This window comes from Nyctibius grandis, chromosome 24, assembly GCF_013368605.1.
Source record: "Nyctibius grandis isolate bNycGra1 chromosome 24, bNycGra1.pri, whole genome shotgun sequence".
NCBI lineage: Eukaryota > Metazoa > Chordata > Aves > Nyctibiiformes > Nyctibiidae > Nyctibius > Nyctibius grandis.
The window spans coordinates 3,605,539-3,619,628 of NC_090681.1; the positions used below are offsets into that span (position 1 = coordinate 3,605,539).

Sequence of the window (14,090 nt, forward strand, 5' to 3'; positions counted from 1 at the left end):
GGCTTTTGTCCAAACGGGGTAAATGCAATAGAGCGCACTGGGCTGCGCGTCTAAGCCTGGGCCTTGGCACCTCAGTTGTGCCGGGGAAACTGCTGCCCCCTCCTCATTCTTGTATCTGTCTTGAAGAATCATGTAGGACCTTTCCCCACCTCGCCCCCAGTTTAATGGTTTGGTGATATTTTTTTTCTGCTAGATGTCTAGTGTGTGTAAATACCTCTGTAAATCTTTCCGTTTTCTCTCAGTATTCTCCTTGATTATTGTTTACAAAAGTAAGAGGGGAAAAAAAAAAGGAAAAAAAAATAAAATAGCCAGAGCATCTAATAGGTTATGGACCAGGGAGACAGGATCTTCTCTGTGTACTCTGCCTTGCAACTCTGTGTGGGGATACGAGCTCTGTAACCATCCCTGTCCTAGGCTGAAGCAAATGGCTTAGAGAATCACTCAGGTTTCCCCCGGAGCCAGCGTGGCACCGGGATCCAAGAAAACAGGGATTTTTGTCTGTGAAGGGAAGCCACGTTGGAGAAGATGGGATTGATTCGCGTCTTCTCGTTGGCATTAGCCATTGTGGTTCTTCCTGTTATCTTGACAATAATTAACTAAATTGCTGGCATCATCCCCCACCCTGCCCACGCTCGGCTTGCAGGCTCCGGGCACTATGCATTACGGGCCGGCGAACGGCGGGCGGATGAGGCCGCACACTCAGGGTCCTGCTGTAACACGGGAGCGTTTGAATGTACCAGAAAAAGCCGTCCCTCGTGAGAGGGTGTCTCCCCCGGCACGAAAGCCTCGAGTCACAAGATTAGTCTACGAGGAGATGGAAGAATGTAACCCATGTTTACTGCTAGCAACCAAAGCTTGTTTGGGTCAAACTCATGAGTTTTTATGAAGTGGGTGGGAGGGAGGGGGGAATCGGGGTGGCTGTGTGTGGCGCAGGGGTTACCCCCAGCCACGCTTTCCAAAGAGATTTCCTGCGGGAGGCCTTGCAGCGAGATCCCCAGTTCCTGTTGCTGCAGGTTTTTCCCCCTCATTTTTTTTTTTAAATTTGTTTTTGTACCAACTATGTAAAATGTGTTTTTTTTTCTTTTCTGGAAAAAAAAAATAAAGACCATGGGCAATGGCTGCTGGTGATGTTCTGTGTGTTTACTCCTTTTTTCCTCCCCTGGGGTTGAGAAGCTCAGACCCAAAATGGGTGATGCCTGGGAACTGGGGTGCTGGGAACTGGGGTGCTCCACAGCCTGGCCATGCTGCCACCTTCCAGCCCCGTAACCACCCTGGCCTCCCTACCTGCCTGCGGCTGCCTCTCCCCATACCCCACCTATCCCCACAGCCGCCCACAACCAACCTAGCCCCACTGTCAGCTTGCAGGGACCTGTGAACACCCCAGTTGCACTAGGCCGCCACAACTCTTGCATGGCCCTGTCAGCCCACAGCCTCCCATAACCACCCCGGCCCTGCCAGCCCACAGCCCCCTATAACTGCCCTGGCCCTGTCAGCCCTCCATAACCGACCCAGTGCTGCCATCAGCCCACAGCCCCCCATAACCACCCCGGCCCTCTCAGCCCACAGCCCCCCATAACCGCCCCAGCCTTGTCAGCCCCCAGCCCCCCATAACCGCCCCGGCCCTGTCAGCCCACAGCCCCCCATAACCGCCCCAGCCTTGTCAGCCCCCAGCCCCCCATAACCGCCCCGGCCCTCTCGGCCCCCAGCCCCCCATAACCGCCCCGGCCCTTCCAGGCCGCCCCATCCCCGCCCCACAGGCCCCCTCCCAACAGCGCCCCCGCGCATGCGCACGAGCCCCGGCCCCGCCCCGCGGCGCAGACGTGTGACGTAGGCGGAAGGGCGCGTCCCGCTGTAGTGGAGGCTGAGGCGGCGCCGGGAGAGGTAATGGGGGGTGGTGGTGGCGGCGGGACTGGGGCGGGCGGCAGCGGCTCCTTCCGCCGGGTCTGTCCCCTCACGGAGCTGGGGGAGGCCTGAGGGACGCCCCGTCCCCGCTGTGAACGGCGAGATCCGGCGGCCGCTCCCCGCCGCTGCCGTGCCTGGCGGGGAGGGCTGAGGGGAGGCTGCGGAGGGCCCGAGGGGTGTCCGGGTGTCCTTCCCCCCGCTCCTCCGCCTCTGCTCGCTGTCGGTGGGGAGAGCTGCCTCCCGGAGAGGGAGCGGCCGGGGGCGCCGTAAAGCCTCCTGGCTGCAGCCCCCCCGGCTGGGCGTGAGCGAGTCGTGTCCTCCGTGGGGCTTATAGACAAGGGGCTGCTCGGTGAAGGGTGGTTTTTTGAGGTGACTGTGTAAAATCGTCTGTAAAAGATTGATCGCTGTCAGCAGCCGAAGTGGGAGTGTTTTCAGCCTGAGCTATTCGAGGGGAGCGTTAAGAGCTTTGGTAACAGCCCGAGGTTCAGCACTTCCTTGCCTTAATGTTTTGTGGCTGCGTCTGTGGGTAGAGATCCCTTCCCGAGGGCAGAGGCAGAGAGGGCCCATGCAGGCAATTAATGCAGTCAGTGTAATTTGAATCTGCTTCGGGCCCTGGATGTGTGCCAGGTGGTTGGATCTGGACCGTTGCCCCCACAGCTCTCTTCATAGCTACTTTGCCCACATCTCTCAGGCTTCCCAACTGAGAAAATCAAAGATTAACGTGGAAGTTCAGCAAACTCTTGTGTCTTGTTAGCTCAAACCAGGTGTTAGTATTTGATGTGCAGGTAATGTAAAAAAACCAGTATCTTCACAGCTCCAGAGGCTACAGTTCTCTACTTGTGAAGGAAAAGAAATATCAGTGGTGGTTTGCGCTGCCACCACCCTGTGACACACCTGGTGGTAGCCCAAATTGCAGGTCTGTACTAACCAGCTAGTTAGGCAATAATGTTTTTTTCTTGCTACCAGCTAGTGCAGGATCCACTCTTGTGACATATAGCTGGAAAATTCCAGAGCTCATTTCTGAGCTCCCCCACTGTCTCCTTATCAAAGTACTTGTGATAAAAAGGGCTCCAAAGCAGCTAGTCAAAGCTTATTTTTCCAGGGTAATGGTTTGTAGCATCACTTTGGGCTCAGACAGAATCTTCTGTACCTCTGACCCCTTTATTTTCATCTCCCCATTGAAAAGGAAAAGGAGCTCTGGGGAAAGAGCCATGTCGTGGATCAGAGAAGGCGAGCTGACCATCATAGAGAGATTTTGTGCCAACATCATTAAGGTAAGGAATGAATTTGATTACCAGTGGTAAAGAGTTGGCAGGTTTGTCAGCATTCAGAGTGGAACTGTCTCTGTGACTGCTCTGCTCTAGAAATACAGTGTTGCTAGCAAGGGTACGTGTTAATGCTGGCACTGGATGTACATCCCTAAACAGCATTTGAGGATGGAAAATGACTTCAGCTTAGTCTCGCAAATGAGCAGGGCTGGAGGCGGTGCTTGCCAGTAATGAGCTTATACTCCCAGGCGTCCATGTTTTGTGCCCTTGCTGATGAAGGCAGGGCATGGGAGGAGGGAGAGAAGAAAGATGGCCGGATTATGAGTCTAAGAAATGAAACTGAGTTTCTGCTGAGTAGGATAATAACTCACCAGATCCAGGAATATTCTGCCCTTGCTTAGCAGAGTGGTGCTGCTCCTTGCAAAAGGAGCTGTGTGGACCTAATGAGGTCCGTGGAAAGGAATACTCCTTTTAAGTGAGGGAAAGTCTCATGACTTTTTTTGTTTTCTCTTAATTGTGTCTGTGAAAATGCCCTTGAATCCTGAAATAAAAAATACTTACAATTACGACAGCATAAAGCTGTGTGCACCCTCCCCTGTGGCTGCAGAGAGGTAGCTGTGGCAGTGCTGCTCCCTCTCCTGAGCACTGCAGTTCTCTGTCACGCGATAGAAACGGGGAGGGCAAAGCTGCTTTTCAGTTTAGGTAATCATCAATACTGATACGCTTTGTAGGGAGCATAAGCTGGGGTTAGCAGAGAGGTAATTAGCATCTTACTCTTTCCAGCTCCAGACTTGAAGCTGGGAGATACGCACTGCACCCCTACAAAGAGGTGGTGCTGCCAGCAACAGTGGGACTAAACTCTCTGTGGTGCAAGATGCCAGCTTGGCTGTTCTCTTTCTGCTCAGTTGTGTTTCTCCTTGTTTTCTAGGCAGGACCAATGCCCAAGCATGTTGCCTTCATCATGGATGGCAACCGCCGTTATGCCCGAAAGTGCCATGTGGAGAGACAGCAGGGGCACTCGCAAGGCTTTGATAAGCTGGCGCAGGTGGGAAGGATGTTTGCTGCCTTTACGTTGCACGTTCAAAGTTTGAGCCATGTTCACCAGCTGACTGTTTACCACTTGACTGGTGCATTGTGTTCCTTTTTTCACTGGAGTCAGGTCTGTGCTTGGAGCTGATGTTAGTCATCAGGGTTCCCAACAGCAGTTCCTCTCTTTCTGTTATCCTGCAGAGTCATTCTAATCAGCTATTTTTTTTTCCCCTCTGTTTTACACTCAGTTAAAATATCTGCTGTGCAGATCTTGAAGCTTTTAATTCTGTGAAGCAGGTTGCATTTCTTTGAAAAGGTTTTGAAAGATATGATATGATATAATGTTATCTACAAGAAATGCTTCCCCTGGGTGGATTAGTTGTTTATCTGTTGTGGATTCACATCCTTAGATAGTGATTTGATATTTTCCTCCTCTTCTTTAAGAAGAACCTGAAATGCTCATCAAGTAGGTTTTGTTGTCAGCTCTTGGTGGTTGTTTCTTTTGATCCAGTTTTAGCATAGTGGGAAACAACAGGAAGGTTTTAGCAGTGGAGAAGCTGCGTCTTGCTGACCTGTCTGCTTGTCTGACTTTTGTTTTCCATTCTATTTTGTCTTCTTGCAGACACTACGGTGGTGCTTAAATCTGGGCATTCGGGAGGTGACTGTTTATGCCTTTAGTATTGAGAACTTTAAACGCTCCAAGGAGGAGGTGGATGGACTCATGGATATGGCAAGACAGAAATTTAGCCGCCTACTGGAAGAACAGTAAGAATCCTCTCATGTCTGTATCCCACAGGGTGGAACTAAAGCAGAACATGATTCAGAGGTGTTACAGGGATGTTGGAGGTTATGAAAATGGATTAAATGTGGGAAGCTGTTCTCCACCTCCAGCTAGATATTTGTGTCGAGGGGCTCTGCCTACCTGGGTGGGATGTACAGCTCCTGAGCACGCCCAGTCCCCAAGCACACCAGATTTGTGTCTATCATATGGCTTAGTTTGCAACAATCCCATCCAAACGGTTGGGACAGCACGGCTTTCAGATGAGCACAGCACAATTAGAAATTCTTGCTTAGCACTAGAGTACTAGATGCCTTGTTTTCATGAAGTATCAAACCTTGTCTTAAATTCTATCACAGTATTCTTGGCAGATCAGAGCTTAGCTCGGCAACGTGCTTTGTGGTAAGTTAAGACTTCTACGTGTGGGCACACAGTGTGTGAAGTCACTTGTTGGAGTTGAAGAACTAGTTCATGTATTGCAGAGTTGGAGAACTGGTTCACATGTTGCGTGTAGATGGAACTAGTACAGATTTGATTGAGCAGGGAGTGGTGTTCCAGTGCCCTGTGGCTCAGTGGATACGTTTGTTTCCCCACACCTGACTGGGGCAGAGCGTGGTGCACGGCAGGGGGGCTTATCTGCTTGAAGTAAATTAGTAAGGCAGTGAGGGGCGCAGCTGGATGGATGAGAGGGAGAGGATAGCATGTGTGTGCTAGTAGAAGTTGGGAAGAGCAGGGCTCTCTGAGTGCTAAAGTACACTCTGATTCAAAGAGGCCATTTCCCTGGTTCACACCCAACGTGGCCCTTCATCAGGGAGTTTGTACCACCAGACAGACAGCAGCAGGAACCTGTAAGATCCCATGGGGTGTCCTGTCTGCTCAGAGGAATGCTGTAGCAGGTGTGGATGATTTCCTATCTCATCTGACGTTTGCTCCACCACCCTCATTGATACATTAATCTCTCCTTACACCAGAAAGTAGTGTGCTGTTCTGTGGGTAACCATTAGTAATCTTAATTTTTTGATTAGTTTTAGGTGCCCAGACTCTTAAGTTTTCCATATGGCTTTTTGTAACTTCAGGTAGGAATGCCTAATCTGTGATCATTTGCTAGTCCTTTGGTTATGCCTGTACCTCAGGACCTTGTATGGGGAATGATCAGTTTCCCTTTCTGGAATGGTTTGGGATGATGAAATCTAAGCCAGCTGTGAACACCTGAAAAACATTTGGTCATTATGGCTTTGTCTAATTCTCAGTTTTGCTGAAGCTACGCCGGCTTCATGCCTGCTGTGTTCATTTGGTGGATGTTGCACAAAGTAAACATGGCACTTGTGCAGGAGAGACTGATCTGGTTTCTGTAGTCCTCACTCTTGTTGTTGGGTGTAGGGAGAGCTTGAAGAAGCACGGTGTGTGTATCCGTGTCCTTGGGGACCTGCCACTTCTGCCCGTGGATATTCAGGAGCTGATTGCCCAAGCTGTGCTGGCAACTAGGAACTACAACAAGTGAGTAACACACAGTATCTGATACCTCACATCCTCCTCTTCAGCCTGAAGGCTGAGACTTGGCAGACATGCTACTCCTTTTTTCTTTTCTTTGTCCTACAAGCATACGTAACTGTTGTAGATATTCTTCTCTCTGTCATCTGCTGGGCCTTCCTTAGGTTATTTCACATATTTCTTCTCTTTTCAGATGCTTTCTGAATGTCTGCTTTGCATACACATCGAGACATGAAATCAGCAATGCTGTCAGGGAGATGGCATGGGGAGTGGAGCAAGGACTGCTCGAGCCCAGGTAACTCTTGTCTTTCTGTGTAGGGCTTCATAGATGAAGACTGCCTGTCTTACCACCTCCGCTTTATTAATAACCACTTAGTTTCTAAGTGGCTTTTAAACAGATCTCATTAAACCAGTATGACTGGAACAAATGACTTAACATTGCATAGTAACTTTTGGTTTTTATTATTTCAGTTACTATGGTGATAGATACACAACCAAGACAGAAGAGAAATTAGGTCTGTGTCTTAAGTTAGTTTAAATGTGAAGGCAGATTTTATGCTACAACAATTGGCTGCTTGGCTGGCAGTCTCAGCAATGAGGTCAAACAACAGATGAATCATGAATACTGAGCTGTTCCTCCACCCTGGAGGAGATGGAGGAGCTAGCATTCTGCTCTCTGCTCCAGATGGGAGTCCTCACAGTCTGGTTCCACTGCTGCATTATGTTTCAAAGAGCATGGGAGGGATGCTCTGGGGGCTGAAAGAGCATTTGAAATAGCCTGTGGAGCAGGCAGCAGTGTCCGTCAGAAGCAAGTTGGTGACTGGCTCTGGTACAGCTCCACCACCCCATTTTATTCTGCAGTCCTGCCTTTATAAAAAAAAAAGTCTCAGTAATTCTGATTCAGTAGTGCCATCTCTGTCGGGTCAGGAAAGTGATCTTAATAAGGTGCATCTGTCTTTCTTAGTGATGTGTCTGAATCGTTGCTTGATAAGTGTCTGTACACCAACAACTCCCCTGACCCAGACCTCCTGATTCGAACCTCTGGAGAGGTTCGGTTGAGTGATTTCTTGCTCTGGCAGGTAAAGTCTTTGTTTTCTCCTTGAAATATTCCATTTTTGCATCAGAGAGCGTTCTGCTGACTCCAGGCTGACGTGAGGGCTCTTAATCTCTCTCTGCCAAGGGTTAGGTAACTTCTTGGATGGACTGAGTGCTGGGGCACCTCTGAGGAATCTGTTTCTTGCAGTTTTGTGATTGCATAAAATACCTTGCAGCACAAGTCTGAAATTTTATCATCCTGAAAACACCTAATAAGAAATCACAAATTAGTCTAGCTGACAGCAGTCAAGGCAATCATGAATTGCTCATCCTTTTGCTCCTTTTCTCACATTTAGGTAATTCCTAATTTGACTGGTAAATTCCTGCCTTTGGTTAATTTAACCTGGCAATATGTTTCCTGGGATGAGGAAATCCCAGGAAGGATTTCTAGATTCCTGGGCGAGGTGTTTGTCACATGTCAGCTGTAGGTAGTGGGGTGTAACCCTATGATGTACATGCCTGTCTTACCCCAGTTTCAGAAGTGCATTTGATTTTCATAATGAAACAAGACCCCACAAGACAGGTTCTAAAGATGGCAAAGTCAAATCAGCATGACTAGGCTGCTGAGCTAAAACACAGTAAGTTCATAACGCACATAGAATTCATATATTTGCAGTTACAGCATCCAAAGCTGCTTCCATTTCTTTCTCCTGTGCTAGGCAATATTGACTTGTTTGTAACCCAGACTTTGCAGAACATTTGAGTTAAGCCACTTTACTTAAAGCTAACGATTTTTTTACATGTACAATTGTACATTACAATGTACAATTTGGAGCCAAAACCCAATTGCCTTTAAGCAACCACATCAAATGTTCCTCTTCCAACATACTTAATTGGCAAGTTCACAGAAGTTGTCTGGCCTGAGTTGCTGTTGCCTACTGAGGCATCTCCCTCTCCTCCCTGTATTTTTGGGCACATGGATACCCTGGATGGGTGTCAATGCTGCAGACTAACATTTCTCGTCCTCCTCTTGCTGGTAGTCCTGGCAAGAGAGGCCTTGGGAGACTGAGCTTGTAACTGGTGAAGCATTACTGAGGAAGTCAGAGCTCTGTGAGTCTTGCTGGCGCGATGCCCTTCTCCTGTGCCATGGATTACAGCAGAAGTGGTAGAGGAGAACGTGTGCTTGTGCTCCCACTCTGCCAGCTCCCACGCCACAGCGTTAGTGCAAATTTCCCTCCACTAGCTATCGTGTGTGTCCTGACAGCCCCAAAACAGGAGGACATTGTGCTATTCAGGATGATTCTCAGGTGTCAAAAAAAAAGTCCTTTTTTTTTTTTTAATAGAATTGACAGTTAACATTTTCTGTATCATTACAATTTTAAGAGTCGCACAGTCCTTTTAAGTGTTAGATTTTCTAGTAATGGTCATAGGAACACATTTACCTGAAACTTTGAGGAACTTGATGGCAAAAATAGGTTTTAACTTGAAATCTTGCATGTTTCAGCTCAAGGATTTGTTCAGTGCACCACAACTCTTAGATTCATTAAGCATTTTAAATGCCATGAGTGGGCAGTAAGGAATATCACGAGATGTCATTTGGTGAATGGCTTAAATGCCATATCCTGATCCTCGGTTCATCTGTTATTCCCTTAACTCAGCCTTTGGTAGTCCTGTGTTGCTATTTTAGTTTTGTTATATGTCTGTGATGCTTAAGCTATTAAAAATACCTCTGTTAAGACCAACATGGCATTAGAATTCTGCTGGTATTTTTACAGGAATGGATCACTAGTGTCCCAGCATTAAAAACTAGTTAGAAAGACTCTCTACATTGTGCAATTTCAAACTCTCCTAGCTGGTATTTATTTCATTTGCAGTAGAATCTGATAACACAGCCTAGGTAAAAAACTTTGTGGAGAAACTGGCATAGTTTGACCAACTGAGCTGCCTCTTGATGTCTTTTCCCTCACTAGATGATTAAATTGTTGGTGATCTTGCTTTCTGCAGACATCCCATTCATGCCTGGTGTTTCAGTCAGTCTTGTGGCCAGAATATTCCTTTTGGAACTTGTGTGAAGCTATCCTTCGGTTCCAGATGAACTACAGTGCTTTACAGGTAAGGGAGCCCTAGGGACATGGAAAGCTCAACACAGCACGTTTTCTGCACAGCAGCATGCTGGACATGAGGTGAGAGTGCAAAGTGGGAACAGAGGAATTGTTCTTTTAATGCAGTTAGTTAAGTTCTTGTTTCAGTAGCAGCTAATGCCAGATGTGTTGCTTCTCCTGTACCCATGTGCCTTGTTAAAACATCTTAGCGGGTGGCCAGACTACTTTTGGGAATATCTAAAGTATCTGAAGTCACCACTGTCTCTATTACTCATTGCTCATTCTACCATCTGGAAGTATCTGTCCCCACTCCTCAGCTGACAGGACAGAAGGAGTAAGCACTCCTGATCTGCTACTGAGCAAAATCAGCCAGTTGAACTCAAACCATTTCCTCAGTGGTTAAGCAAAGACTTCTGAGGTCACTCTGGAATGAGCAGGGAGAATATGCATGCTCTTCCTCTAACTCTGCTGTTGTTTTTAGCAAACCAGTCTGGAAGCTGGAGCTCTTGATGGGGAAATCGGAGGGGCAGGAGCGTGTAGTACAGAGACAGCAGTAATTGGCAGGAGGAGGAACTCAGTGCGGTGACCTTTACCTCCACCATATCTGGTTGCTGAGTGTGTCTGTTCGTTAATTGGGTCCTCTGTTTTTAAAGACAGGCATTATATTGCCCTTTTCTACCTTCAGGGACCTTGCTCACCTCTGAGAGTTGTCAAAGAGATTATAGACAGTCATGGTTATGGGTGAATTTAATCAGGTCCAGGCAGTCTGGAAGCATCCAGATTATCCACGTCCTTAACCTCTTTTATTCCAATTTCTGCCCCAAGTTTGCCCTTTTCCTACCAGCAGTTCATTCTATTAATACAACTAATGGCAATTCACCTTCTGCATGAAGAGAAAAGCAAAAAAGGCAGTAGTGTTTGTCATTGACTTTAGCTTTGCTCTGTCTTGAACAGTAAGGTCACTGTTCTGACTTTGCTCCTAGTGCAAATTTCTGATGGGTAACAAATGCTTCTTCTGTTCTTAGCTGGTCTCGTCTTTTCTCTGTTCTCATTTGTTGCTCTATGTGTTCATGCTATGCTATTATCAAGGTTTCTTATCGTCCAGATTTGTTCTTTGGTTGGTTTTCTTGCTGTGAGACCCACTTTGCAGTATATAAAGCTGCCCTTTTTTCAAGGGATGCAGCCCAGTTGAGCAGAAGGGAGGACTTCCTACTCAAAGGAACTGCTAAGATTTAGGAGCTGGGTTTTTTGCATTTTAAATAGGTGATCTTGAAAGCCAAAAGCATCTGGAGCTCTTGAAACAAATGACCTTGGTGGAGGGGTTCCTTGTCAGTGAGGATGGTGGGGCTAGACGGTTGACTTGTTGAGAAGCCAGAATATGTGACAGGAGCTGTGTTTGCTTTGGGAGGGCGCTGCTGTGTTCAGGACGCTGGAGGCAGTTACGGTGTGCGTAGGCAGCTCGATGGAAGGATTGACAAGGTACATAAAAAAACATGATTTGGAGGCATTTGACAAAAGATATCCTCCTTCCATCACCTCAAACGACATCACATTTAACGGCCATCTTCTTCATTCTCCAGTTAGGCTGCTGCTTAAGGGAGTCTGCTGGCTGGTTGTTGCTCCCTGCTTAATCCCAGGATCAGCTGTAACCTGCTTTTGGTACGTGGTAGACCGAGGGAGAGAGTGCAGATGTTGGTTGGCAACTCTGCCCTATGGCAGTGGTCATGCCGAGCCTTTTCTGGTGAATAGACAGAATTTCACGTTGTTCAGGGGTGGAAGGCTTATGCTGAGCAGGCTGATGATGTTTGCATTTCAAATCAGCAGAGCAGCAGCAGTGGAGTGCTATCAATTCAGTGGGCTTTCTGTAGCTAGGGATGTTTCTACTCTCATTCCCAGTGCAACAAAAGCTAATTTACAGTGCTAGAGCATAGACTACTGACTTGGGCACAGGGAGAGTGTGGGGAAGAGTGAGTCAGGCTCTCATTAGAATAATTATTTCTTCTTGCTCATTTGAAAGGCCAGCACTCCCTAAGTGTGTGTGTGTGAGGTTGTCACAGTGACCAGTTTTACTCTTTTTAAAAATGAAAGCTTAATATTCCTGCATGCAGACATGGTTTTGCTGTTGGAGGCTGCAGGCTAGGAGATGTGCAACAAGAAGAAACCAAAAAATGATGTTCTGCAAAAATATTTCAAATATTTGAAGGGTAGGCAAGGATAGCTACTGCCTTTACCTTTCTTCTGCTCATCCTGTGGTGTCTTGAGCTGATACATTATTAGATCATGGGCATTTGGGAATGCTTTTATGCTGAGCTCAATACCTGATCATCAGCTCAAAGAATTGCCCTACAAATCATTGTTCTGAATCCCCTAAAACCTTCCAGCTGCCACGTGAATAGGATCAAAGTTTCTGTGATGACACTGGTGAGGACAGCTTGTGTGCACGTCTGTGGTTTGAAAGTCCTCTTGTACGCTGTTCCTCTCTGATTCTGATATCTGAGGGTTTTTCCACAATCTGTCATGACCTTTATCTATTTTAACTAGGAGTTAATGCTGTGAGCAGACTTGTGTCTGGGGGAGAAGGTCCAGAAGCATATCCCTGTGTGTTTTTTTCATAACCAATCAAGCAGGCTGCCTCAAAGCAGAGGAGGCACACACAGAGCCACCCTTCATTTAACCTGCAGATTGACAGCCAAGCAGAGGCTATTTCTTCCATAACCTCTGCTGCCTTGCATCTGTACCACAGATGAGATGAGAGGCCTGGTAAAGTGCTAACGCTCTGCTGCTTTTCACTCTAGAAGGCCAGAGATTCCTACATGGAGGAAAGGAGGAGACAACAGATGGAAAGGGATCAGGCTTACGTGACAGAGAAGCTGCAGCAGGAGGGGTTTGCGTCCCACGGAGACTCTCGGCGTCGACGGACACTGTTGCAGAAATGCATGGCCATGCGGGAGGAGAGAATCCAGGGCTTTCTACAGGCACTAGAGCACAAGAGAGCGGACTTCTTTGAGAGCTTGTGTCCGGTGTCTGCATGACATAGGTGCTGGGTTGTTCTTGGGAAGATGGTTTTTAACCGTGTTAGAGGGAACAGCTGCTGCCCAGAGGAATTCACTCGCTGTGGTTCTGCAGTGGGGATGCAGGGATGCTCTAGGACTTTATGTCCCCGCTGGCCCTGTCTGAGGGCAGGGACACAGTACTGTGAACCTTCCTAGTTCTGTGAATGCTGCTGAGGAAGGTAATGCCGTCCTGTCTCGCCTCCCTGCCCCTGATGATGGAGAATACACACACCCTGCCATATCTCTGCTGCTTGGTACTTTACAGGCCTGGGTGTTTTGGTGACAAGGAGTTATCTAAAATGAGCCTCTGGTTCTGTTTGACTCCTCATGAATTGGCCCAGACAAACCAATTCAGTCCTGTTAAATCAGTCTGGACTTGAATTCTTTCCATGGCTTTGCAGTAGTGAATCTTCTGTTGAGATTTCCTCTGCTGTCCCATAAGGGGAGCCTTGCTTTCTGTAGGGAGAGGATTGTTCCTGGTGTAGAAGGGAGCCCTGTGCCAAGCGGTGGCAGAGGTATTCCCCACTGCCTACTTGCTGATGGCATCTTGTCTTTTCCCCATCTTACTGTGCTGGTTTTGATGTTATCTGCTCTTGGCTTCCAAAGAGCTAAAAAAAGCGAGGTGTTGTCAGCCTTGTTGTAAAGAAAAAAGATACTCCAAAGCTTCATCGGGTCCTGCGATCCCTTCTGAGTGGTGTATGTGGGGAAAACCCAAATGCCCAAGATGCTGATGTTGGAACTGTGCTTAGGAAAGAGGCTCAGAGCAGGCAAGGAAAAAGGATTGGTTGGGAATTAACTTCATGGCTTAAAAAGGAGAAGTTGGCTAAACCCAGGTGATGGATACAGTACGCCAAATCCCTCTGAGACCTCTCTAGAGCTATGACTTAACATCCCGTTTCCAGGGAATGAAGGTGGGCTTAGTCCAGGAATACAGTAGCCAAAAACCAACCTCTGACCCCAGCCAAAATGGTTTATAAGGGCTGTTGAGCTGATTTTAATGGGAGTGGCTGGAGCAGCTGTGGAGTGGTGTTTGTTCTCAATTTTCCATCGGCAGGGAGATGGACTAGCTGATTTCCAAGATTGTTTCCGTCTCTAATTGCTCCTGATTTCCGTCCCCATGGTCAAAATAATAGAAAATGTCTTGATTTTTGTTTCTGATGCGCACACACAGGTGCAGCAGCACCAGCTATGGCTGGTTTTAAACTGTTCCTTTTTACCTCCAGGTGAAAACTAGAAAATGCAGATTTAAAAGACTTGTCAGTGCTGCAAACTCAGCACTTTGAATGTGATTGTGGAGAGGGATAAATTGTGAATAAAGCATATTCACACCAAACCTATTTAAAAATTAAGCTGACCGTTTAAAACTATGTAGAGCTTATTCTTAGATGTGATGAACTTGGCATCCAGGCCTAATATAATATTGTTTAACCTG

The 14,090-nt window shown here is 47.4% G+C and overlaps 1 protein-coding gene across 1 annotated transcript; it reads left to right on the forward strand.

Moving 5' to 3' along the window:
* Window positions 1–1,826: 1,826 nt before the first annotated feature.
* DHDDS (dehydrodolichyl diphosphate synthase subunit) lies at window positions 1,827–14,090 on the forward strand. Its single transcript, XM_068418010.1, has 9 exons — window positions 1,827–1,881; window positions 3,089–3,176; window positions 4,099–4,215; window positions 4,822–4,964; window positions 6,358–6,474; window positions 6,662–6,763; window positions 7,433–7,547; window positions 9,508–9,615; window positions 12,401–14,090. Exons 2-9 carry the CDS (start codon window positions 3,114–3,116, stop codon window positions 12,635–12,637), a joined length of 1,002 nt encoding a protein of 333 aa, XP_068274111.1. The 5' UTR covers window positions 1,827–1,881; window positions 3,089–3,113; the 3' UTR covers window positions 12,638–14,090.

Coding starts and splice junctions, on each gene's coding strand:
- DHDDS (XM_068418010.1), top strand. CDS start 3,114: ATGTCGTGGATCAGAGAAGGCGAGCTGACCATCATAGAGAGATTTTGT. Junction 6,764..7,432: donor CAAGGACTGCTCGAGCCCAG/GTAACTCTTGTC, acceptor TGTCTTTCTTAG/TGATGTGTCTGAATCGTTGC. Junction 7,548..9,507: donor GTGATTTCTTGCTCTGGCAG/GTAAAGTCTTTG, acceptor TGCTTTCTGCAG/ACATCCCATTCATGCCTGGT.